This window comes from Dromiciops gliroides, chromosome 4 (genome assembly GCF_019393635.1).
Source record: "Dromiciops gliroides isolate mDroGli1 chromosome 4, mDroGli1.pri, whole genome shotgun sequence".
In the NCBI taxonomy this organism is placed as follows: Eukaryota; Metazoa; Chordata; class Mammalia; order Microbiotheria; family Microbiotheriidae; genus Dromiciops; species Dromiciops gliroides.
In genome coordinates, this window is record NC_057864.1 from 14,316,874 (window position 1) to 14,343,172 (window position 26,299).

The following is a 26,299-nucleotide window of genomic DNA, read 5'->3' on the forward strand; positions in this document are numbered from 1 at the left end:
TTCTTATGCCCTCCTGTTTGTCCTGACCTTGACGATGAGAGTGGCTTCACCTGATTTACCTCCAGTGTGTGTCATCATACCTGGCATATGCACAGCAGCCATTGAATAAATGTTTGCTAACTGATTTTACTGATAGATTCTAAGCCCCCCTTCCAGAGGGCAAGAAGCCTTAAATCGTTTGGCTTTGCATGTACAGTAGCTAGCACAGTGCTTGACATAGGATAGGTGCCCTGTAAAAATACTTATTGGTTCCTTGATGCTTATTCTATTTGGAACATGATTATCTGGGTATTCATATGAGATGTATTAGAATTACTCCACTCTAATCTCTTTGAAAGCAAAGGTCCTATATTATCCAAATACCACACAATGCCCTGAGCCAGATAGTAAATTAACACTGAAATTAACTAAATTAAATGAACCACATTAGAAGAACTGGGAATGAACCACGATCCCAAGTCAGGGATGAGAGGCAATGCCATGGGGTGGAAGGACTTGGAGTCTGGGAGTGTGAGTTCAAAACCCAGCTCTGTCACTGTTGAGCTTCCTGACCTTAGGCTTAACCTCGACGGGGCTATAAAATGAGAAGCTGGAGATCTCTAAAGGACCTGTCAGCTCCAAATCTATGATCCCATAACCCAGGACCCTTAACTTTTTTGAGTCGTCAACCCTTCTGGTAGTCTGGTGAAGCCTGTGGACCCCACTCCCACCCCTGATAATGTTTTTAATGCACAAAATGAAATACAAATGAAAACAATGAAACTATGAATCTTATAAACAAATTGCTTTTCTTTGTAAATTCAACATGTAACTTTCAAAGCTTGTCTGTGATTCTTTCTGGCTGGTCTTTGATTCCCTCCGGGAATTTAAAAATTGCTTTGAGGACTCTCTTTTCTTTCTTTTCTTTTTTCTTTCTTCTGTGTCTACTCCCCTTTTTTTCTTCCATCTCTCTTTCCCCCCTCATTAGAAAGGAAAACCAAAGCCCTGTAACAAATAAATACAACGAAGAGAAACGAATTCCCCACTTGGGCCATGTCTGTAAATGCATGTCCTATTCTGTACTCTGAGTCCATACCTCTCTGTCAGGAGATGGATAACATGCAGTCTTCCGGAATCATGGTTGGCCAATGCTGTGATCAGAGTTCTTAAGTCTTTCAAAGGTTATCTTTATAATACTATTGTATGAATTGTTCTCATAGTCTGCTCATCTCATTCTCCATCAATTCATAGGATTCTCTCAGATTTCTCTGAAACAGTTGTTTTTACAATTTACCGTGGCATATCGATATTCTGTTATATTCATATGCCATTTTGTCCAGCCATTGTGAAATCAATGGACACCTCTAACTTCCAGTTCTTTGCTACCACAAAGAGTTGCCAGACATGTTGTTTTCCTCTTTAGTCTCTTTTGGCCTAGTAGGATTATCACTGAGTCAACTGGTTTGGGGGCATAATTTCAAACTGCCTTCCAGATTGGCTGAACCAATCGGATTGGCTCCCTCAATGGCACACCAGCATGCCTGTTTTCCTGGGTTCCTTCCAACAATTGTGATGTTTTCTTTATTGCCTTCTTTGCCAATCTGATAAGTGTTGGGTGGAACCTCAGGTTCTAGTCTCCTTTTCTGTTCTATGTATATGGAAATAGTCATTTTATGTGGTATTGGTTACATTCAGAATTTTAAAAAATCTAAGATGAGAATAAGGAGATTGAAGATTAACCATTTGATGACAGAGTAAAAAGCATAAGGACATCACAGAGAAGTTTTCTTCTCTGTGTATAGATGCTCATTAAGTACTTTGATCAGAGCAACTATGGGCAAATATATAGGGACCAAAACCAGCATCTGGGGGAGGTGAGGCACAGTTGTCTACTGGAGAGAATTGTAAACTCTGCTTATAATCAAACCATTTAATCGAATTTAAAGTTTGACCAAGGTCACAGAGTAAAACAGCAGAATTAGGGCATAAACTCAATTCTTTCTGACACTAAATCTAGTGCTTTCCCCAAGTGTCCACCAATCAACAAACATTTATAATCAACTGACTCTCTGACCTCCATAAACTAGGCACTATGCAAGGTGTCAGAGAGAGAAAGACAGGAATGAACAGCCCCTTCCTTATAGGAGTATGAGAAGATGATACATACATATATTGTCCATACAAGCAGGGAGGGAGGATGTCTTGGGGGAGGGGGAAGACCCAAAAAGGCTTCATGAAGAAGGTGGCATTTGATCTGAGTACTGTGGAAGGCCAAATATATTTGGCAAGGTGGTCTCTCAATAGTTATCTTATTGATGACAGGTGCTGGAATATCTGTGTTTACTCAAGGTCATTCAATCCTACACCTTTCTGTGACAAGAAGTTACAAGCATGAATTCGAAGAATGGAAGTCCTCCCGCTTGCCTTTTTTCCCCCCTAAAATCTTTTCTTTTTTCCATCCTGGACAAGAATATCATTAAACAACACTGGTCATTCAAAAAAACCTTAGAGTATAACCCTAACTCAAAAGAACACTGATTCTCCTGCCTCTGGAATTCATTGGTGTACATTCTATAATATATTGGTTTACAAGGTCAATGGGAACACAAGACATTCTCCCATTTTTCCATCCCATATTCTGGAAACAGCTTCTAGCCAGAAGAAAAGCAAGTCATTGTTGGTGGGATAAGGAATTCTACAATGATCGTCTTCTCATCTCCTCCATTACCCACCCCCCAACACACACACACATTGCAACTAAGAAAAAAACACAACAAAAAAGAGAAAAGACCTTGTAAAATGATGAGCTGGTCAGGGGTAAGTGCTGGACACACTGGCGTGTTCCCTTTTTCTGACCTTGGAAGGTCCATGGGACAGCATCTGAGAAGGTAGATTATATGGCCTCTCATGCCCCTTCTATGTCCAATCTAGCATCTCCTGGTATAATTCAAGGAATCTTAACTTGAGGTCCATGAACTTAGTTTTTAAAATATGTTGACAACATTGATAATAAATTATTTTAAAAAATATTTTGATAAAAGAAACTGATAGAATGGATTCTTTTGTAATTCTATATATCTTATTTTCTGAAAAGGGATCCATAGGCTGCCCATGGGCTCTGTAACACAAAAAGGCTAAGAATCCCTGGTCTAGTTACATCATCTTTCTTGCTTACAACACAAAGATGGTCTTAAGGGAAACAATGTTATAGGGGGCAGTGAATTCCAAGGGAACAATATTTTGAAAGGATAACAGGACAAATGATACCCCTGATAGGACTGGAGTCGGAGGGAATGTTTGTGACCTTATGGGTAATGTTTGGCATTAATTCACTGTGCAGGTAAAAGACTGGCCAATCCTGAAGGCAGGCTCCTTCCTTCCTTCCTTCCTTCCTTCCTTCCTTCCTTCCTTCCTTCCTTCCTTCCTTCCTTCCTTCCTTCCTTCCTTCCTTCCTTTCTTTCTTTTGTGCAATGAAGGTTAAGTGACTTGCCCAGGGTCACACAGCTAGTAAGTGTCAAGTGTCTGAGGCTGGATTTGAACTCAGGTCCTCCTGAATCCAGGGCCAGTGCTTTATCCACTGTACCACCTAGCTGCCCCCTGGCAGGCTCCATTTCTAAAAAGAAGTCAAAAACCCAAAGGTTAAAGTTGGCATGGATCTTTCAGATCAGAGGTTAATCCCCCATTTTATAAAGCAGGAAATTCAGGCTCGGGCAAGTTAAATGAAGTGACAAGGTGACCCAGAATTGGACTTCAAATGCAACCTTCTACGCCATCCCACACTACTTATTATTTTCTCTGTGTGTATGTGTGTGTTTGCACTCTGACAAATTATTATACTTTTTAAAAAATTGTATGCATCTATTTAGAAGAAACCTGCTATTTCCCCCCTAAAGATTAAGAAGTTTCTGCCACATAAAAATGTAAAGCATCTTAGCAGCTAAAGAGATCCCAAGGCAACATGATGAGTGAAGAGCCCACTGGCTTTGAGATAAGAGGAGCTGTGACCAAATCCCAGTTCTGAAACATCAAACTGTTAAGACTCTGGGCAAGTCCATTTCTTCATTTGTAAAATGACGGGGTGGGAATATAGATGACTTGGAAGGTCCTTCCCTTTCAGGTTCCCATGAAACCAATTCATCACTAGCATGCCAATGTTTGTGGGGAAGTATGAGTACATTGTAGACAGTAAGTCTCCTCTTAGTCTAAAGAAGCCCAGGCATCAACCACACAACTTAGGAGCTGGAGACAGTGGGCTTTTACCATAGGAACCTAAAGCATTTTCTCTCCAAGAGGCTTGCAGTGAAGCTGGATTAGACATGGGGAGAACCGAACTCATTGGAGCTCCAGTCCAGTGGGGTTGGAATCCAGAGTGTGTGTGAGGGGGAATAGTGTGTCATCCTCGAAAGAGAGGCTGGAGCCAGCCTTCAAAGAGCTTCAAAAACCACAGGTAGAAGTGTGATTATTCTCAAGGGAATAAGGAGTCACCCAAGTTCTTGAACAGAGTGACCGGGTCAGACCTGTGTTTTGGGAACATCGGTTGGGCAGCACTTGGAGGATGGATTCAAGAGGGAAAGGCTTAGGTGCGGGCCATCAGTTATGGAGAGACAGGATCATAGATTTAGAGCTAGGAAGGATCTTAGAGACCAACTAATCCAATCATCTTACTTTACTTGTAAGGAAACAGAGGCCCATCAAGGTAGAGATTTTTGTCCAGGATCACAGAAAACAGGATGTAAAAAGGATTTGAAACAGGGTTTCTGACCCCCATTGCAGCTCTCCTTCCACATACATGATGGTAGATGCAGGAGAAGATATAAAAATGAGCTGGATCGGATCAGAACCAAACCCCGTTGGGAAGGAACATCAGCCAAACAAAGAGCATCAAAGTGCTTCCAATGGCCCAGTCACTGTCCTAAGCTCAAGAGGTATAAAGAAAGACCAAAATATGGTCTCTGACTTCAAGGAGCTGATATCGAAGCTTAGGAGAACACATGTAAGTCGCTACATAGAAAATATATGCAGTATAAGACAAAGGTACTAAGAGAATTGGGAGGGGGGAACAAACAAACAAACTCTGAGGAATCACTTGAAAAGCAGCAAATCCCCACAGAGAACTTGCTTGGGATGGTGGGAAATGTACCATCTTCTCCAGGGCCCATTAGAAGCAATCCCTCCCAAAAGCAAGGGTCCCAGGTGGATCCCACCCAGTTCAAAGGAACCACAACAATCTCCTTCCATCTTCCCCTAAAACTTCCTTGTGTGTTCCTTTGCCAAGATGCATCAGAGAGCATTCCCAACTCACCATTGGGTTGAGGAAAGGCTCCTCATTCCCCATCTGATGACAGGGTGGATTGCAAACAGGAGATCTGGGGCAGGTCTGCTCTCTCTCAGCTGTGAGTTTCTCATGCATAGGACACTGGATGCCTTCCCCAAGAGATCAGTGAGATGGGTAGTCTGACAGGGTAGTCGGTTTATACAAGAGTGACCCTTTGTGACCCCTCTCAGAAGCAGAAAGATGAAAGTTGCTGCTTGTAGAATTGCTAGAGGCATCTTGAGAAGCATCCATCAAGAGGAGAGGCCCAGGACAGACAGCTCTGCAAGACGCCCTCCAGCCCCAAGCTTGGAATACAAATAAGTGCAGCACTTCGTAGGATACCATGTGTGGTAGCCCAGAAACACACACACACACACACACACACACACACACACACACACTTCCTAGTGCCCCCAAGGTTGAGTAGATAGGACCTGAGCCTTGAGTCAGAAAGAGCTGGGTTCAATGCCCCTCCTCAAATACTTAATAGTTGTGTGACCCTGGGCAAGTCACTTAATCCTGTCTGCTTCAGTTTCCTCATCTGTAAAATGTGGAAATCAAACGGGATGACCTCAAAATTCTAAATCTAGAACCCTGTGATCCAAAGTAATTAGAGAGACCTTGATATGAAAGTTGGTGGCACAAGGGGATCTGGGCTCAGGAAGACCTGACCTAGAATCTTGCCTCAAGCACTTGCTTCCTCGCTGTGTGGCCCTAGGTAAGTCACTTAACCTCTCTCTCTGCTTCAGTTTCTGCAAAATGAAGATGAAAAGAGCATCTACTGCACAAGGTTATTATGAGAATCCAATAAGCTGGCGTCTGTTTGGTGCCCCGCAAACCTTGAAGGACCATATGCATTCTAGCTACTATGGAGGACAGTCAGAAAGCTAATAGAAAACGAAGAGCAATTATCAATTCATCAGCATCAGCAGTATTTACTTAAGTGCCTCCTGGTGATCAAGTGTTTTGGAGAACATGAAAGAAGTTTTTGGGGGGAAGGATGGAGAATTGATATTTACACAGCATTTTGTTGTTGTTTAGTCGTTTCAGTCACATCCAACCCTTTGTGGCCCCACTATGGCCAGCTGGGAGACCCCTCAGAGGCCTTATTGAGGCTCAGGTGGGACAAGATGCTTTTGAAGCCCCTTTCAGTCCTGAGAATCATCAGCCAGACGTAGGTGGGAGCATACACCAAGGGGAGCCCGCGTGTCGGTTCTTGTCCCAGCCCCCACAGCTCCACCCTCCCCTTCCACTGGGCAGGAGCCCATTCTTCCCAGTTCTGCCTGCTTGCCTCCCTCTCTCCCTCCCTTTCTGCTTGCCTTGCAGCCTCCTTGCCTCCCACAGCTCCAGCTGGAGCACACAGAGCCATGGAGTCAAGAGAAAGGGGGAAGGACCCACATGACTACTCACCAGATCACCCTGCAGCCTGAACTTCCAGACTCCAGACAATGGGCTTTATATGTGTGTGTACATTCTGCGGACTGTGTGTGTGTGTGTGTGTGTGTGCGTGCACACGTGCGTGTCTGAATGCATATTTATATCTAGAGAGAGGCCAGGCGTTATGGCTGAAGGCAGGATTATCTCAGCTTATCTCAGACATCAGTCACATTCACTGGCTGGTGTCCAGCTTGGGCCAGGGGAGCAGTTGGTATTTCCCTATTTAGGGGCTGAGCTATTCCTCTTTGCATGGAGCTGAAGACAAGTAGCTTGGCATGGAAGGAAGGAAGCAGGGAGGGAAGAAAGAAGGAAAGGAGGGAGAGAGGGAAGAAGGGAGGGAAGGAAGGAAAGAAGAAGGGAAGGAAGAAAAAGGAGGAAGAAAGGAAGTAGGAAGAGAGGAAGAAAAAGAAGGATGGAGGAAGGAAAGAAAAAAGGAATGAGAAGGATGGAGGGAGGGAGGGAGAAAGAAAGAGAAGGAGGAAGGGAGGAAGAGAGATAGGGAGAGAAAGGGGGAGAGAAGGGCAGGGAAGGTATAGACTTGGAGTTCAGGTCCCACCTGGGAAAATAACTAGCTGTGTGACCTTGGGCAAGTCACTTAAACTCTCAGCTATCTAAGACTAAATCGGGGAGAAGCTGCTGGCCTGCACTGGCAGAGGCTATTCCCCCACCCAGACATCCTCCATACCAATGAAATGCTATCTGTTTTTCTCCCTGTGTACCAAGCGCTGGGCAGACAGACAGAGAAGCAAGGCCGCTCCTGCTCTCGACCTGCTCTGGCGGCACTCCCATTTTCACAGGGAGACAACTCACGCAGGAGGCTTCAGCCGTGAGTCAGATGGAAAGGCCCGGTTGTCCTTAGGGATACAGGCCGATTGTCACTGGCTGACGTCCAATGCATCTTCTTTAATACCATTTCACTGATTGAACCCTGTCCAGTGCTGATGCTGACAAGCCCTGCAGGGACCAGAATTCCTCTTTGGGTCTTCAGTTGCTATGGCTGCCTGGGAGATCGGGAAGTACCTGCAGAAGCCGTGGCTACACCTTATCTCCAGAAGGGCTGCAGTGGGGACCGGGCTGGAAGCAGGGCCAGTAGGAGTGGGGGGAGAGGGGAGCACGAGGCGCTCTTGGAATCAGGACTGTCAGAATTCAGGAGCCGGTCAAGTGGGTAAGAGCGGCTCGAAGCTCTTGGCATGAGCTGTTTCCTCTGTCTCCCTCAAGGTGACTTCAGCTAGGCCAGCCTGCCTATATATAGGACCAGAGCCATGATTTCATTGGTATAAAAATCTCTCCATGAGGAAATTCCCTCCTCCAGTGGAAATCAGCTGCTCCTCTACTCACAGGCCTAGAAAACCGCTCGGGGCTTCTTTCTACGGAGAACAGAGCTATCAACTACGTGCACAGCCATGCGTTAAACGGGATGGACGTCGAGACCCCAGGGAAACTCCCTGCGTGCTGCTCTTAGCTCCTTGTGGGCTGCTTTTAACTGGGGGGGTACTGTCTGCATTTTTAGTAAAGGGTTTGTTTATCTGAGCTCTCAGGCTTTGAGTGGTCCATTGGATCAATATGGCGCCCGACCCAGGAGGAGAAGGGATGGGTGAAAAGAAAAAGAAATCAACAGGTGTCCAATGGTGACTTAGAGGTTCATCAATCAGGGACCCATGGGCTGCCTCCCACCCCCACCTCAAAGAGAAATGAGTGCTAGAAGCAAGAGGCTCAAGGACTCTCCATTTACTTTCTATCTTGTTTACATAAAGATGCAAGATGATCTATTAGGGATATAATGCCCTTCCGCTGCCTAAGGATCAAGTTATCCAACTCAAGATGCATCAGGCCTGAAGGATTTGTTATTAATAGAACAGAAGTGCTCCATTATTCTGCTCTCCATTTCAGTGAGCGGACCCTTTCACTGAAAAAGTGCCCTCTCCTGGGGCCTCATTTCCCCCCCTTATGTGACAGCTCCATTTTCATCATACTACTTAGACTGTTTGGACGCATTTATTTATCTTACTTGAGTCAATATGTTATGTCTGGCAGTAGAAAGTAAACCACCTTTCTTAAGAGAGAAAAATTAAAGATTAAAAGCCCAAAAGGAAAGGTGGTTGTGGGGGGAGAGTGACAAGAATGAGTTTGATTTATTACCACATCCAATGCACACCCTTGTCTTTTATTCAAATATTATACTAGGGACATAAAACCACCTTCTCCAACCTCTCTCCCACATGGTCTAATCTAGAGGCTCCAAACTAGAGGAATGCTCACAGAATTTTCAGCAGGAGTATGAGCTCATTGAAGACAGGGACCACGGATTGGCCTTTCTTTGTGACCCCAGCACCTAGCACAGAGTCTGAAACATAGAATGTGTTTAACATGCTTGTCAGTCAGTTTCAGTAACTACTGCAATAGCCCAGCCCTGACAACAGTTCCCAAGTTCAATTAGCCAAGAGGGTCTGGTTGTGACTCCCCCTCCAATGGAGGAATTGGTTCATTTATGTTGTAGAAGGTCCAGGAGGCCAGGCAAGGTACGTAGATGGATGGCTAGCTGTAAAGGAGAAAGGAGGATCTGGGTTCAAGTCTACCTGACACATAATGCATTTGTGGCTTTGGAAAAGTACTTAACCTCTCAGCATCTTAGGCAGCTTGCCAAAGAAAGCATCCACTTGCATTGGTAGGGGGACTTTTCTTACCTTAAAGTTCTCTATCTCAATGGAATCATGGGTCTAGTCTCTCTCTCTCTCTCTCTCTCTCTCTCTCTCTCTCTCTCTCTCTCTCCACCCATCCATCGATCCACCCATCCATCCACCTACCCATCCATCCATCCATCCACCCGTGTGCCCATTCATCCATCCAGTCATCCATCCAACCATCTATCCATCCACCCATGCCTGTCTCTCTTTGTATAGACATAGCCCCCCCCCATCAAAAACACAACCAAAACCCAAAACACAGCCCAACACCCCATCAACCACGCAAACTTTATAGAGAACCTTCTTTTCTTTAAGGAGTGGGAGGAGCGGTATGAATTCATGCAAAATGTGAATTGTACTCTGCATCCAAGTCTGGCTAAGTAGAAACTTGCCTAATAAAACCTTACCTACGAGAGGGCCCAGGGTAGGCGGGTGCTTTAATGAGGAGATAAGGATGATTTGTAATGAGCATATCAGATGCTTGAGTGTGAGCAGCTGCTTGCAAAGTGCTAAAGGCTAGTTTTAAAAAATCACATCCAATCCTGTTCTCTGAAAGTTAGATCACCAGGCAGCCTCGTTTCTACCCTTCAACCTTTCTGCAGTGCCCTCCCTGCCTCATTCAGGGTCTGAAGGCAAATTTGAACTCTGTTTTGTCCCAATATCTTCCCAGTTTGGGAGGTCAGCAAGTTCCGGGATAAATAACTCCTCTCAGGCAGAGGCAGAAGGATGTCCTCTTGCAAACCTGGCCTTCCACCCCTACATCTCCTAGTGACCAGTGGAGAGCAGAAAACTAAACCTCAGCCTTCAACAGGACACTCAGCCTGGCTCCAGAGGGGCAGAGCTTCCAAAGACCTTCCGAAGGGCATTACCTTGCACCAAAGGCAGGCTTGAGGAGGTGACCTTGGGTTGTTGAAAACTATGTCGGCCCGAGGGGCATAAGCTCTAACAGGTTCTCCCAAGTGGCAGGTCTTCACCTGGGACAGTGTCAAGAAGATTTTTGCTCTAGGGAGGGGTTGGATTACACAGCTTCTGACATTCAAACTTCCCAACTCTATGAGTAAGGCCAGGGATGGAGAAGAGGCTCATCTTCTAGGTCTAGATTCTAAAGAGATTCAAGGAAGAAGAAAAGGACCTCTGTGTGCAAAAATATTTATAGAAGCTCTTTTTTATGGTTGCAAAGAACTGGAAGTTAGTGGGGGTACCCATCACTCAGAGGATGGTTGAACAAATCATGATGTATGACTGTGTTGGAATACATGTAAGAAGGGAAGAAATATTTACTGAGTTCCTACTATGTGCCGGACACTGTGTTAAATGCTTTACAAATATCTCACTGGATCCTCACAACACACTTGAAAGGAAAGTATTATTTTGATCTTCATTTCATAGCTGATAAAAAGTGAGGCAGACAGATAAAAGTGACTGCCCAGGGTCACACAGGTAGTAAGTGTCTCGGGCAGGATTCGAACTCAGGAAGATGAGTTTCCTGATTCTAGGCCAAGCATTCTGCAGCGTGGTGCCACCTGTCTGCCCTACCATTTACATACTGCTTTAAGGTTTGCAAAGTGCTTTCTAGATGATCTCATTTGATCTTTACTCAGGACTTCTGTCTCCAAATTCAGCATTACTACCACTGGACGGACCATCCTGCAACTTGTAAAAACACAAGCTTCCATTGTCCCATGGAAGCATTGCTTCCATGGAGGGAGTCCTGATGAAATCCCAGACCTAGGAAAGAGAGTGCATAAGGAAAGCCACCACTTGAGCTAATCAAAGTTTACCAGGGAGACAAGGGAGGAAGTCAGGCCCAAAGCAGTGTGGAAGGGTAGAGAAAGTCAGGGAACAAAAGGATCCCAAGAATGTTCCTTGTAGTTGACAACCAGGCAGGGATCTGGCTTCATATAGAGAGGAGACCAGAAAACCCAGAGAAGTCAAGGGATCTAACTAGAAAATGTTGTTCGTCCTTCATTTTTGAAGAGGACTAATGATATCGTAAGAAGATGTCTTGACCCTTGAGTGAATTGGATTAAAGTGAGGCCAAGTTGCACAAAATGGTCTTCTAGAGTATGAGAAAATAATGGGATTTGGCAGATACTCAAAGGCTCACCTAGAGATTAATCTAAACTGATCGAATTAAGTGAGAGTGATTGACTTTGCTGATTAGCCTACTTCTAATTAATTAGATTGTATCCTTACCTGGCTAGACCTTAAGAAGGTATTGTTCTCAGAAGCTAAGGACTTTGAACTCAACTGAGACCACCTTCAAGTCCAGTGAAGCAATGGATTTGGATGATGCTAACCAATCAGCTTGAAGCAGTGTGTAAGGACCGCCTCTGCTCCAGACCTATAAAAAGCTTCCACATTCAGTTTGAGAGCAGTTCCTGTTTGAAGCAGGCTCTTGGTGGGGGACTTGAGGAAGACTCAGACCAGGCTGGAACTCTAGGGTAGATAGGCCTTTTCTTAACTTTCTTAACTCCACGTGTTCTCTTTTTTCTAATACCTAGTATGCTTCAATAAATGCTTAATGCCTAAAGGCTGGTGCTGAAGCTTCTAATTGAAGGCGGCCACACATTAGATTTTAAACATCACAAGAGCCTGATGATGTGTGATGGGGTGCAGTGGATAACTGGCATCTTCACTGTCTGCCCAAGCTCTAAGCACTTCACAGTGCCTGCTTTAGCTGCCTTCACAGCTATTGGAGCAAACTTTCCTCATCCACCCATTCTGCCGGGGGGGGGGGGGGATGTCTTCACACACTTGAGGCAGACATCCCCCTAACTCACTGAGAGGTTTGAGGCCTGTCGATTACCCTAAGCCTGGTTTAACTTGTCTGCCCAGACAGTTTGACTGGGGTGTGGCTGCTGTTACAGCTTCCTGGAGCTGCAGGTGAGACTTGGGTGGCAGGTGGACACCAAGAGTGAATGAGTAGCCCTGAAAAGGACTGGGTAAGCCCTCATAGCAGAAGTGTACTCGCCCTCCCTGAATACCACATATATCCCATCTGGAGACCAGACAGGTGGTTAAGGATCTGTCCTCAAGTAAAAAAGAGACAAGGCATGTGTCCAGAAAGTAGACCACCTACAGACGAATCCCCGATTAGACAAGAACCCGGAGACTAGATGTGGATCAAGAGACGATCCTTGGCTCCAGGGCATCCTGAAATGGGAGAGGGAAAGGTAAGGGGACCTCATGGGCAGTCATCATATTCCCAACACAGGTTTAAAGCATGAGTTCTTCACTTGGGGTCTGTGAACATTTTTTCTAATATTTTGCAAAGTATTTTAATAATTGTAGGTTTGGGGGTAATCTTACTGATTTCATTTTATGCATTTAAAAACATGATTCGGAGAATGGGCTTTCCCAGACTACCACAGGGGTCCAGGACACAAGAAAGAGAAGAAGCTGTGGTGAAGGGACTGGACGTGCTGACTTGGGAAGCCAACAATTGGGGGCACTCAGCAATTGAGAAGGAACCAGGGTAGACACGGGACGTTTGAGCATCTGTCAGCCATCCAATGGCTCACGAAACATTGTATTAATTACAAAAACGTGCTGGCTCTTTCCCTGAGCAAATAATGGGGACCAGAAATTACCAGAGCCTTCCTGGGAAATCAAATCTAAATCCTCAGCAATAACACCCAAGGCAATTATGGTCCTTTTAGAAAAAGGTGAAGAAAGGGGAGGTTCACCAGCAGCCCAGCTCCTTTGCTTTATGGTCATCCTCCTCCCCTCCCCACAACTCCCTCCTCCCTCCAAGTACTTTTCAGACACGCTCATGTTTTGTTTATAATTCTCTTTGTACACATTGTTCCCCCCACAGCAGCATAAGAGCTACCCAAGGGGCAGGAACTGTTTTCATTTTTCCATTTGTGTTCCTAGATTCAGTGCTTGGCCTACATTAGGCACTCAATACATGTCTACTGCATTGAATTAAATTTCTTCTTACACCATTTCCTTTTTGCTTTAGGGACTGGAATGCTTTCTCTGGATCATTAATATTTGCATTGTGCTCAGGATGGTGCAAGGAGCAAAGTTGGCGCCTAATAAATGCTTATTTCCTTCCTTTCCCTTCTAGAGTGGGATTTCATCAACATGAGAAACTCCCAGTATGGAACCCCTCCACTGACAAAGATTTGTGCCTTCTCTTTCCCTGCCTTGGACAGGTAACCATCCTCTACCTGTCTTAGATGGCCAACTGGTGCTCTGTGAGCTTAAGTGACTTAGCATCATCATATCACATATTTTAGAGAGGAACGGGACTTTTGAAGTTGTTTATTTCAAATCTTTCTTTTTACACTTAAGGAAACTGAGGCCCAGAGAGGTTAGGAGCAGAGCAGGACTGTTCCAAAGTCACAGAAGTTGGTGGACGAAGAGCAAAGATTTGAACCCGGGTCTTCTGACTCCAAATCCAATATACTGATGATCATATAGCTAATACATGTTAGTCAGGACTTGAACCTAGGAACTGGGAGTCAAAAGGCTTGGTTTGGAATTTCAGCTCTACAACTCACTAATGGGGGGATTTAGGCAAATCCCTTAAGGAAAACATAATGATATCACTGAAAAAGCATGAATTCTGTAGTCAGAGGGCATGTGTTCAAATCTTACCTTGGATGTTTGCTACCCATGTGACTTTAGGTAAATCATTAAACTACCTCTGTTTCCTTATCTGTAAAAAGGGGAGGTTTGGATTAGAGGGCCCCCAAAGTGCCTTCAGGCTCTAAAACAATGACCCCATGATCCTCTTTGGGCCTCAATACCACCATCTGTTAAATGGGAAGTTTTACTGAAAGGATCATTTCTGAAGTCTCTTCAAGGCTCCCAGATGGTGCTATATTACACTTAAACTTTTTCCACTCAAGACCCCCTTTTGCCTGAGAATTTTTTTCCATGACCCTGGGTATATAGGTGTATAAAATAGGTATATATAGCCTTTTACTGTTGGCAAATTTTTCACAATCCCTGCATTCAGTTATGTGATGCCTTATGGGGTTGGGACCCACAGTTTAAGAAATTACGACACTGGGAGGGAGCTAGGTGGCGCAGTGGATAGAGCACCGGCCCTGGAGTCAGGGGGACCTCAGACACTTGATACTTATTAGCTGTGTGACCTTGGGCAAGTCAATTAACCCTCATTGCCCAACCAACAAAACAAAAACAAAAACAAACAAAAAAAAGAAGTTAGGACATAGAGCATCAGGCCTGGAGTCAGGAAGACTCATCTTCATGACTTCAAATCCACCCTGACACTTAATAGTTGGATGACCCTGGGCAAGTCACCTCACCCTGTTTGCCTCAGTTTCCTTATCTGTAAAATGATCTGGAGAAGGAAATGGCCAACCAATCCGTTATCTCTGACAAGAAAACCCCAAATAAGGTCGCAATGAATTGGACACAACTGAAAAGGACTGAGGAAGTCTCTTCCAATTCTAAATTCTATCATACTATAACTTGATTGTCAGGCCTTCTACCCATCATGCTATGCTTCCATCTTTCCCTAAATCAAGGAACAGTTGATCAAAAACTTGATTTTCTGTATGCACATGCTCTCTCTCTCTCTCTCTCTCTCTCTCTCTCTCTCTCTCACACACACACACACACACACACACACACACACACACACACACACACACACACACATATTCTGGAATGGAATCTAGGAGAAGCTTCAGCCTACTAGGCGGATAGTTGAGTGACTTTTGTTTTCCCAACATGGTTGCTATGGTTTCCTTGGCAGCACAATTTCCCCTCTATTCAAGTCATGAAAAATGTAAGCAGCACTGTCAGGTAATTAGGGCCCCACGTTCCTGGTTTGTTTTTTAAAGTATCATCTACATTAACAGATAGTTTTATCCAAAGTTCAGATCCCAAAATCACGAAATGTTCTTTTTGGCAGGGCGAAGGTGTCACTATCCAGCAGATATTACCACCAGCTTAGATTTATTGGCCACTTAAATAGGATACTGAAGTTAGCTCTTGTTCTCTGTGTGAAAAGGGCTCTGAGGAGCGGAAGCCCATGTTATCCCCCAGAGGAGGGACAAGGGAGAGGGAGATCAAACCAGGCCACTAGACTGGCCAACAGAAGGAAGGTCAAAGGCAACTCCATGTAAACCCCAGCTGCTCTCCAAAACACAAAGGGCCACTTGCCCCAATAAGGGACAGAGCCAAGAGGCAGGACTCAGGGCTTCAAACACTGAAGCCAGGGCTCTTTCCTCAGCCCTCAGCATAACCAGTCACTGAACCATCTGTTAAAGTGTCACCAAAATCTAGAACTCGCTAGCACTGATTCTATCTACTGATCTGTCCTTCACGGGCCTTCCGTAAACTGGCTCTTCCAGAAATCTCATTCCAGAGGAAATTATTTTGAAGTAAGCTTTAAGTCAAGCATTATTAGCCTGGGGTCTGTAGACACTTTTTTTTTTTGCTCGTTTCTTTAAAAAAATTGTATTTCCATATAATTGGTGTACTTCTTAATTATATTTATCTTATGCAATTTAAAACATGATTCTCAGAAGGGGTTCATAGACTCCAGTAGATATCCCCAATGAGATCCATGACACAAAAAAAGATTTAGTATCCCAGCTCCACAGACTCCAGTAAAGGGCCTATCAGATCCCAAACTCCTCTTTGAGATTACATCTGGGGAAGAAACTTAGAGGAAGAGATTGTATTTCTCCTATTCCATACAGATAAGATTCAGAGAGGTTAGGACACTTGGCCAGGGTCACATGGCTGTTATCTGAAGCCAGGGTCTCCTACTTCAATTTTCAAACCTTAGCATGAAATATGTGCAGCTCTGTGGGTGGAGTTGTGAATAGTTCCTATCATTTTGGAAAGCAATTTGGAATTATGCAAAGAGAGTGGCTCAAATGTCTCTACTCTTTGTCCCAAAGACCATTCCATTGCTAATCTGTCTGAAAAAGGCAAATGGCCAAAAAGAAAGTCCCTACATAAGCCATAATTGTTATAACAGTAATTTTTGTGGTAGCAAAGAATAAGAAACATATTAGTTGCTCACTGATTGGATAATAGTTTTTTTTAGCTGTGGTACATCAATACAATGGAATCTTATTCTGCTGTACAAAATGATAAATACAGAGAAGTATAAGAAGACTTCTATGAACTGATGCAAAACTAAAGAGAACCTAGCAAACAAAATACGCCATGACAATAACAATGTGAATGGAAAGAACAATAATAACTACATATTCAAACAGGAATGCTGGGAAAGGAAAATGAACAAGCTTGGACTCAAAAGAAGAGAGAGTAGAAGAAGGCATGGCTCTGGCATCATTGAGAGGTGAGGAATTATGTGTGTGCAATACAGTGTATAATAGCGGACTTTTCTGATATATTGACTAGCTTTTCTGAAACTATTTTTTTTTTTTAGTGAGGCAATTTGGGTTAAGTGACTTGCCCAAGGTCACACAGCTAGTAAGTGTTAAGTGTCTGAGGCCGGATCTGAACTCAGGTACTCCTGACTCCAGGGCTGGTGCTCTATCCACTGCGCCACATAGCTGCCCCTGAAACTATTTTTATTTCCTCTTATTATTTTTGTCATAAGGGATCACTTTTGGGAGGGGGGAAGAATAATTGAGAGTTGTAGGTGATGTAAAAAACATAAGATATCAATAACATTTTTAAAGACATAAGTGCAGCAGAGTGCTAATGAAATTAAAATGCAAGGTGGCCCACAAGAACAATAATTCACTTCCACATGAAAGAAGGGAGGGAATAGAGATGGTTTAATTCCAAGGTCTACTTACCTGCTGGACCTCACTTTCTCCATTTGAGATCTTCTCAGTGTATACAAAAGAGTTGAATATGCGCTGTAATGGAGGAAAAAAAAAGAAGAAACTTAGAAATTCAAATTTCCAGATGGGACATCCAAATATTTCCATAGGGACACAGGAGACAGGAGAGGGGTTGTTTATGGAACAAATGGAATAAGGCAGGGGAAAAATATTTCAAATTGAAACTCTGAAATTTTGCACCAATAGAGAAATCCACATTCCAGCCAAAGTCAATCATACTTATATAAGCAGCACACAGAGGGACATGCGCAAGCTCGAGTGTGAGTATACACACACACACACACACACACACACACACAACTACAGTAAAGTAAACCAGATGTGACATGATAGTTTTCATTTTCCAAAATGTACTTCATAATAGATTTCCGGCACCTCTGTCATTCTATCCTTATGGGCTGATCTCAGCCCGCCATGTTTCTCATTTGGGTGTTGACTATGCTTCATGGCTGTAATTGTTTACAGACAGACACATCTGATGAAAGAAAGCTCTCCACAGGATTCTTTCCATGCTCCCTCATGTCCCTGCCTGGTCCATCCCTACCCAGTCAGGGTCACTGCTTTCCCAGCCCACACCTCCTTCCACTCTCCTTTCCATTTACTGAACCACCATCCTACCTCTCCTAGCCCAAACTGGGCATATTGAAAGCTTCCCTCCCATCATAATGTCTGAAATTAACATAAAGCCACAAAGCCTACAGAGGTCTATATGATCATGCTCTCATTTAAGCCTCACAACTGGGAGGTAGGCATTACAGGTGTCATTACACCCATTTTACAGTTGAGAAAACTGAGGTTCTGGTTGTTAAGTGACTTGGATGGGATCACACAGATTGTGTTTGGGGTAAGATTCTACCTTTGGTCTGAGTCCTAATCCCCTCCCTCCCTCCCTCCCTCCCTCTCTCTCACTCTCTCTCTCTCTCTCTCTTTCTCTGTCTCTCTCTCTCTCTCCGTCTCTGTCTCTCTCTCTGTCTCTGTCTCTCTTTGTCTCTCCCTCCCTCCCTCCCAGAGAGCCACTTGTTAGACTTTTGCCAGCACTCCCTGGGATTTATAACTAGGAGAATCTTCAGAGACCGTCTGGTCTAACTGCACCATTTTCCAAGTAAGAAAACTGATGCCCAGAGTAATTAAGTGATTTGCTATAGGTCCCACAGGCAGTAAGAGCCAGGATTTGAACTCAGGTCTTCTGATTCCAAAGCTAATGTTCTTTCTCTTTGGATCATAGATTATAAAAGTTGGAGCAGTTTCCTACAGTGGAAAGAGGGCTGGATTTGGAGTCAATGGGTCTGGCTTCAAATTCTGCCTCTACACATACAGCCTGCTGCCACACAATGCCTCAGGAAGCTGATTGAAAAGTAATTGGGAAATATTTAACAAAATTAATAAAAAATACAATCCAACATAATTTTAAATTGTAGTTTTTGTTTCCATTTGAACTGGCTACCACTGTACTAGATGACTTCCAAGGTCCTACCCAGCTCTAAATCTATGATCTTCTAACTTCTGATGAATCTGGTTCAATTCATATCTGAAATGAAGGGTGGTCTTCCCTAAAAAGATATTAGTGCTGACCTGTCTGCCCCAGAGGATTCATTGATCCATAGGGAACATGGAGTGGACTGAGGCTCCCTCTGTGACACTGGGGGAATCACTGCATATTTCTGGGCTTGCTTCTTACTTTATAAAAGGAAGGGTTTTGACTGTGTCATCTTCAAGGTTCCTTCTGACATACCATGATTTCCCTCTAATAACAACTCCTATTAATACAGTACTGAATGGGGCAGCTAGGTGGTGCTGTAGTGGATAAAGCACTGGCCCTGTATTCAGGAGGACCTGAGTTCAAATCCAGCCTCAGATACTTGATATTTACTAGTTGTGTGACCCTGGGCAAGTCACTTAATCCTCATTGCCCCACAAAAGCAAACAAACAACAAAACAACAACAAAACCCACAGTGTTAGAAGATTTGCAAGGGACTTTCCTCACAGCCCTGTGAGGCTGGTGGTCTTTTATGCCCATTTGTGTGTGTGTGTGGGGGGGGGCAATGAGGGTTAAGTGACTTGCCCAAGGTCACACAGCTAGTAAGTATAAAGTGTCTGAGGCTAGATTTTAACTCAGGTCCTCCTGAATCCAAGGCCAGTGCTTTATCCACTATGCCACCTAGCTGCCCCTTTATGCCCATTTTACAGGAAAGGACAGTTAAGCTGCAGGAGGTTATACAAGATTTGCCCATAGTCACTTAACTAGCAAGGATCTGAAGTGAGATTTGAATTTGGTCTTTCTCACTCCGAGTGCATCACTCTCTTCACCAAGCCATATGGCTATCTTCTACCCATACTTACTTATACCCTCTGGGGCTGAGCAAAGCACAAGGCAGTATGGAGGGACACAGTCACCTGAAGATGAGGGATCAGGAAGGTAGAGTTCAAAACAAGGTTGAATGGGTCAGGTTGTGAGTCCCTGAACAAATAACTTTTATGGAGATAAACTGAGTTGTCGCAATATCAGAACGTACAGTGCTTGACAGGCCGTTTGTCATCACAGACAAAGGTGCTGGCTTTGAAATGAGGAAAGCCTGGGTTAATGTCCAGGCTCTGGTATGTGCTGGCTGGGTGAGCCTGGCCAGGTCACGCAATATTTGAGTGCCTTATCAGGTCTGTGACAATAGGAGGGAGTTTGAATTTCTCCACCTGCAGTCTCGGGCTGATGAATTCATAGGTCCAGAAAAATAACTGCTAATTAATTATTCTTGTTGTTACTATAAGTATTATTATATAGGGAGGGTGTCAGAGAAGAAAAGGAAGCTGTCTTCCAATTTAAGTTAATGCCTTTGAGAGCCCATAGATCACATCCCAAAACAGTCTGAGGTCTGACCTGGAGCCATTAGCCAAAATTTCCTTTGTCCTCCTTCTCCACCTGCCAAGTATTCATCAGTACCTGGGACAACTGCCCAGTGGCCTCGACACACCTGCATAGTTGTGGTTGAGTAGAAGTGCCAAATTCATTAAGTGCTTAGGAATCTAAGGTGAGGGCAACATAAACACATTTCAAATGCAAGAAAACCAAGGAGCTTAGTAAAGAAAACTTTCTGTTAGAGTTTTTAAAAAATGGATTAAAGTGTGGGATTCATGGACTCCCAAGATTTGGATCTTCAAGGAACTTCAGAGTTCCCCTTGTTCACCCCCCCCCATCTTACAGATGATGAAACTGAGGCACAAAGAGGGTAAATGATTTGCCCAAAATTACACGGGTGTTGTAAATTACAGAGCTGAGATTTAACTCATATTCTGACTCAGTGGTGAATCATGAAATAATAGTAATTATAATATAGTCACAATAATAACAAAAATAAAAGATGACAATAGGTGACATTTATATATCACTTTTAAGTTTCAAAGAGCTTTATAGATATTATCTCATTTGATACTCTCACCAACCCTGGAAGGTAAATAGTACTGGTTTGGGATATCTAGGTGTTAGAAATAGAGAACTTCTGATTTTAGTTTTTTAGTTGTTTTTCAGTAGTATCTAGCTCTTTGTCACCCCATTTGGAGATTTCTAGGCAAAGATACTGCAGTGGTATGTAACTTACTTTTCCAGCTCATTTTACAGATGAGGAAATTGAGGCAAACAGGGTGAAGTGACTTGTCCAGGGTCACACATCTTGTGAGTATCTGAGACTGGATCTGAATCCAGGTCTTCCTGACTTCTATCCAATGTGGCACCACTTAGCTGCCCACTTCCTGACCTAAAATGAAACAAATTCTGGAAACCCTAAGCTCAAATGCTAGCTTGATTATTTTTTTTTCTTTAGCTATCCAATCTTGAATAAGTCACTTTCCTTTCCTAGAGTTTAGGTTCTCCACCTGTGACAGGCTGTGGGCTTTGGACAAGATCATCAACCTGTCCTGCCTGGCTTACCCATCTCTCTGAATCCATGATTACCTATCCTTGTGCTTTCTACCATGTTCTCAGTGTGTCATCCCACGTCCCCCTGCTTTCCCACACCCTTTCTGTGCTGTTTTCCCTTATCAGAATGTAAGCTCCCAGAGGACAGGGACTTTGGTGCTAAGCCTCAGGGCTGAGCCTGATATATGGCATACAGTAAGCAGAGCAGAGTTTTCAAATGGAAATAAGTGCTTAAGCAAAGACAGCTTTCAAACTCCCCAATTCTTTGAATCTTCTCATTACTTACAACCAAGGGACTATATGAAGTATCTGTGATTTTCTCACTAGTAGAAAGCACTCCCAGTATGGATCCCAGTGACCTCTAAATTGGTAGCTTAGTCTAGAAAATTGCCTAAAGTTTAGAAAAGATGAAGTGACTCACTCAAGGTCATACAACCCCATTGGATAGCTGGAGTCACCCAGATTGTTGGGATTAGAAGCTAGGGTCTGACTTCAGAGCCAGGGAGGAGGTGAGCCCATACAGGTGTTAAAGTCCATTGAATAATAATAGTCTAGTGGTAAGACCAGAGGGGCAGCTGTAGGTTAAGCTGGTAGGCACCCCAGGGGCTAGCTGTCCAACCCCTTTGTGTGGGGGATGACAGAATGGAAGGCCCAGGAAGACCAGAGAACTAACTTGCCTGAGGTCACATTGAACATCCACATTGGAGGGGGTGATTTGAATCCAGGACCTCTGACCCCACAGCTAGTAGTTTTTAGTGTCCCCCCAAAAAACTGGGCTATTTCTCTAAGTTAGGTGGTGCAGTGGATAAAGCACTGGCCCTGAATTCAGGAGGACCTGAGTTCAAATCCAGCCTCAGACACTTGACACTTACTAGCTGTGTGACCCTAGGCAAGTCACTTAACTCGGATTGCCCTGCCAAAAACAAAAAACAAAACAAAACAAAAAAAAGAAAGGAAAAATAAAATTCTCTTCTTTTTGTGAATTGAAGCTAATGTCTTCCCCCTCCCCTCCCTCCACTCTCCCAGCACAAGAGATAGAGTATATCTGTTGGGAGAATTCAAATTTCAGCACAAAAAAGAGCCAGAAAGGCACTTAGTCTAACTCATATCTGAACAGGAATCCTCAAAAATAAGGACTCTTAACCTGGGGGGCACAGGTGTGTGGATAGATTGGGGGGGCAGGAACTTGGGGGGGGGAATTACATCTGTTTCCATATCATTGGTTGTCGATGTAATTCTATTTTATTTGATGCATTTAAAAACATGAGAAGACCTGTGGAGGCCAAAGGGATCCAGCACACAAAAAAAGTCGAGAGCTGCTAATACACAATAAGTTTCCTGGTCTCCAATGTGGATGGGCAAATGGGCACAGTAGTGCCCACATTCTCACCATGTTCCAAAGTGAGCAGCAGCTGCTTCTGGAAAAAGGTCCATTGACCCACAGAAGATAAGAATTCTTCAGTGACTGGGTTCAACTTTCTCCTTAGTGTTTATAATACCAGGAGACATTTATTGACACACAGCTGGCTGGTGATAAATGGACCATCTTAAGTTCTAAATAGAACCTTTATTTAAGGAGGCCATAATAATTCTATTCCAGTGCAACAAGCTTTTATTAATCATTTACTGTGTACAGTACACTTCTCCTTTGGAGAAGGAAATGGCAAACCACTCTAGCATCTTTGCAAAGAAGATCCCACAGTCACTAAAAGTCTATAAAACTGAAAGGGCTACACAACAACAGCATGACTGGAGGGCAGAAAACAAAAGTGACTTTTGGAGTGCCTGCCCTCAAGGGACTTACATGCTCTACCAGACATAATGCAAAGGATCTTGGCCTCTAGAACTGGTGTTCTTAGCCCAAAGTCTGGGAAGTTGTTTATTTAATATTTTGTTAACTGTATTTTTTTTTTTTGGCGAGGCAATGAGGGTTAAGTGACTTGCCCAAGGTCACACAGCTAGCACGTGTAACGTGTATGAGGCCGGATTTGAACTCAGGTGCTCCTGAATCCAGGGTTGGTTCTTTATCCACTGCGCCACCTAGCTGCCCCTTGCTAACTGCATTTGAATAGAATTGATTTCCTTTGGAATCCCAGACACTTAATTTTATGCATTTAAAAACATGATTCTGAAAAAGAATGCTCAAGCACCCAAGAAGCATAAAAACCCTGAGAGTTAAAAGGCACCTCTGAAGTAATCAGCCCCTTCATGTTAAGGACAGGGAAACGGAAGCTCAAGCTGACTTGCTCAAGGTCATGAAGAAGGTAAGCAGCAAGAGTCTGCATCTGAACCCCAGGTTTCTAACTTCGAAATCAATGCCTACTCCAATGTGCCAGGAATTCTATCAATAATTCTTGAGTTTTGCTTCCCTTATCCAGGGTAAATGGTGCAACTCTGCTGTTACCCAGACAGAAAAAATCTGGGATTTTTTATTGCTCTCTCCTTTTCCCTGTCCAACATTAGCACTGGCCTAGGCCATCTAATCAATCAATCAGCAAACATTTGTTAAGAGCCTACTATGTGACAGGCTCTGTGTTAAGTACCAGGGATTCAAAAAGAGGCAAAAGACAGTCCCTGCCTTTGAGGAGCCCACAATCGAATCGGGGAGACAACAAGCCAACAAATATATACAAAGCAAGCTCTATACGGAAGAAATAGGACATTTTTAACAGAGGAAAGACACTGGAATTAAGAAATGTTAGGTAAAGCTTCTTGTAGAAGGTAGGATTTTAGCTGGGACTTAAAGAAAGCCAGGGAGGTCAGTATGTAGGGCCAAGAAGGGAGAACAAGTATTTAGGGCAAGGAGGTCTGGGGGACAACCAGAGAAAATGCCTGAGAGCAAACAGAGAGATGGAATGTCTTGTTCCTGGCCAGCATCACTGTGTCGAAGAGCACATGGTGAGGAATAAGGTATAAGAAGACTGGAAAGGTGTGGGGGAATCGGGAGTGGGGGCAGGGGTATTAGAAAGGGTTTTTAATGCCAAACAGAGGATTTTGTATTTTATCTTGGGGGTGTTCAGGAGCCGCTGCAGTTTATTGAGTTGGAGGGAGAGGGTGATATGGTCAGACTGTGTTTTAGGAGAGTCACTTTGGTCCCTTAATGGAAGATGGACTGGATTGGGGAGACACTTGAGGCAGGCAGCCCCCCCCCCCAGCAGGTATTGCAAATCCAGGTGTGAGGTGATAAGGGCCCATTCCAAAGAGGTGAAAGTGTCAGAAGGAAGAGATGTTATGAAGGTAAAAAAAAAAAATCAATAGGCCTTGGCACCATTTTGGAAAAGGGCAGAGTGAGAGACAGTGAGGAGTCCAGAATGACCTCTAGGTTGGGAGCCAGAGGGACTGGAAGGATGGTGTGGTTGGTCCTCCAGAGAAATAGGAAAGGTAAGATGAAGAAGGCAGATTTAAGTAGAAAGATAACGAGTTTCAGATGTCTACTGGACATTCAGATTGAGATGTCTGAGAGACAAATGAAGAAGTGACACTAGGGGTGAGCAGAGAGTCTGGGGCAGGACAGGTAGTTGAGAGTCCTCAACGTGGAGCTGATCATTAAATCCATGGAAGCTGATGAGATCACCACACCTGACTTACATTACAGATATCAAAAAAACTATCCAAATGAAGTTTGTCTTCCTGTCTGTTTCACAAAATTGTGAAGGTAACAGAAAGCCAGCCCATTTAGAAACAGACAAAGCAACTAAAATGCTGGCCAGGAAGCCAAGGGGGCACCCAAAGGTGTCAGGAGGACTTTTCAAAAGGAGAGAATCGTGGGAATGAGGGATTTGAAATACCAGTAGCATGAGCTGCTACAAGAAAAGTCTGAGAATCTGACCCATGTGGTACTTTACCAATAGGGATAAAATGCACCTAGGATTACAATTACTGGTGTGCAGAGATTCTAGGAAAAGTCAGACCTTCTCTTCTCCTCAGTTTCAGTCTGTCACTCTTAGCCCCATTCTCAGAGGACCAAAGGCATTTCAGAAATCTGAACCTTTTCATTCAAACACAGCCTTGGGAAAGCCCTGGGGATTGTGAATGGAGTCCACACACATACAGTCGCACATTGCTACAATCTAACCCCCCAAATGGTTAGTCTCCTAAGTTAAAAGCTCAATGTAAATATTTTAAAGATAATAACACTGTTATCTTACAGGACAACAATAATTTAACCTACATGCATGTGCACGTGTGTGTGTTATACTTAATTAGGCTATACTGAATGAATGTAAGATGATGGAAGGCAGGGACCATTTTTACCCCCTCTAACCTCTGTATCTTTGGCGAATATCAAAGTCCCATTGTAGGCACTTAATAATTGTTGCATTTGATCCTAAGATCTTAGGCTAAGAGCTGGAAGAGGTCTTGGGAGCCATCAAGTCTAAGCCTTCTCATTTTTCAGCTGAAGAAATTGAAGCCTGGAGAGGGTCAATGATTTACTCGAGGACACAGGTAGTAAAGGGAGGAGCCAGGAAACTCTAGGCCCCAAACCCAGTTCTTTCCATCATACTGTGCTGGGGATTGGAAGAAATGTTTTAAGTGAACCAGTCAGCAACACTGGTCAATTTCCATTTACATCAAAGGATTTTCCCACCCATCAAAGGACAAAAATCAAGGAAGAATTATTTTTCCCATGGTTCATGAGAACAGGGCAAACCCCAACCCCAAACTGACCTTTCCTTGTGTCTTGGAACACAGTTCTATTTAAGGGATTCAAACAACAAAAGTATGTACTGAAGGACATTTATATGGAGCTTTGTAACTTACAAAGTCATTTACATAATTAAGTTAAGCTCCTCACATCAAGCAACCCTGGGCATCAGGGGCTACAGCTGTTATCATTCCCCTTTTAGAAGTGAAGACACTGAGGCTCAAGGAAGCCATTCATATTCCTAATAGTAAGAAGCTGAGTATTAGAGGTGGGATTGAAACCCTGGTGTTTCTGACTACAAGTACAGTGTTCTACCCAACGTAGCAAGTTGATGACAGATACAAGTGTGGTTTTATTAGTTCATATCTATGAATAGAAATAATGGTGCTGTCCTAGTGAGTTCAAATCCCACTTCAGACTCTTACTAGTTTGAGCCTGGACAAGTCACAACATCTCCAGGTCTCAGTCTCCTTATCTGTAAAAAGGTGGGGAGGGGGTTGAGATGGACTTGCTTACCC

General features: G+C 43.8%; 1 protein-coding gene across 1 annotated transcript in view; it reads right to left on the reverse strand.

Annotated features, from left to right (window-relative positions):
- CACHD1 (cache domain containing 1) overlaps nt 1–26,299 on the reverse strand; it is a 235,725-nt gene that overhangs the window by 127,193 nt on the left and 82,233 nt on the right. Inside the window, exon 2 of the mRNA XM_043963374.1 lies at nt 17,181–17,243. Within this exon, the coding sequence (XP_043819309.1) occupies nt 17,181–17,243 (63 nt within the window). The remainder of the gene's footprint in view (nt 1–17,180; nt 17,244–26,299) is intronic.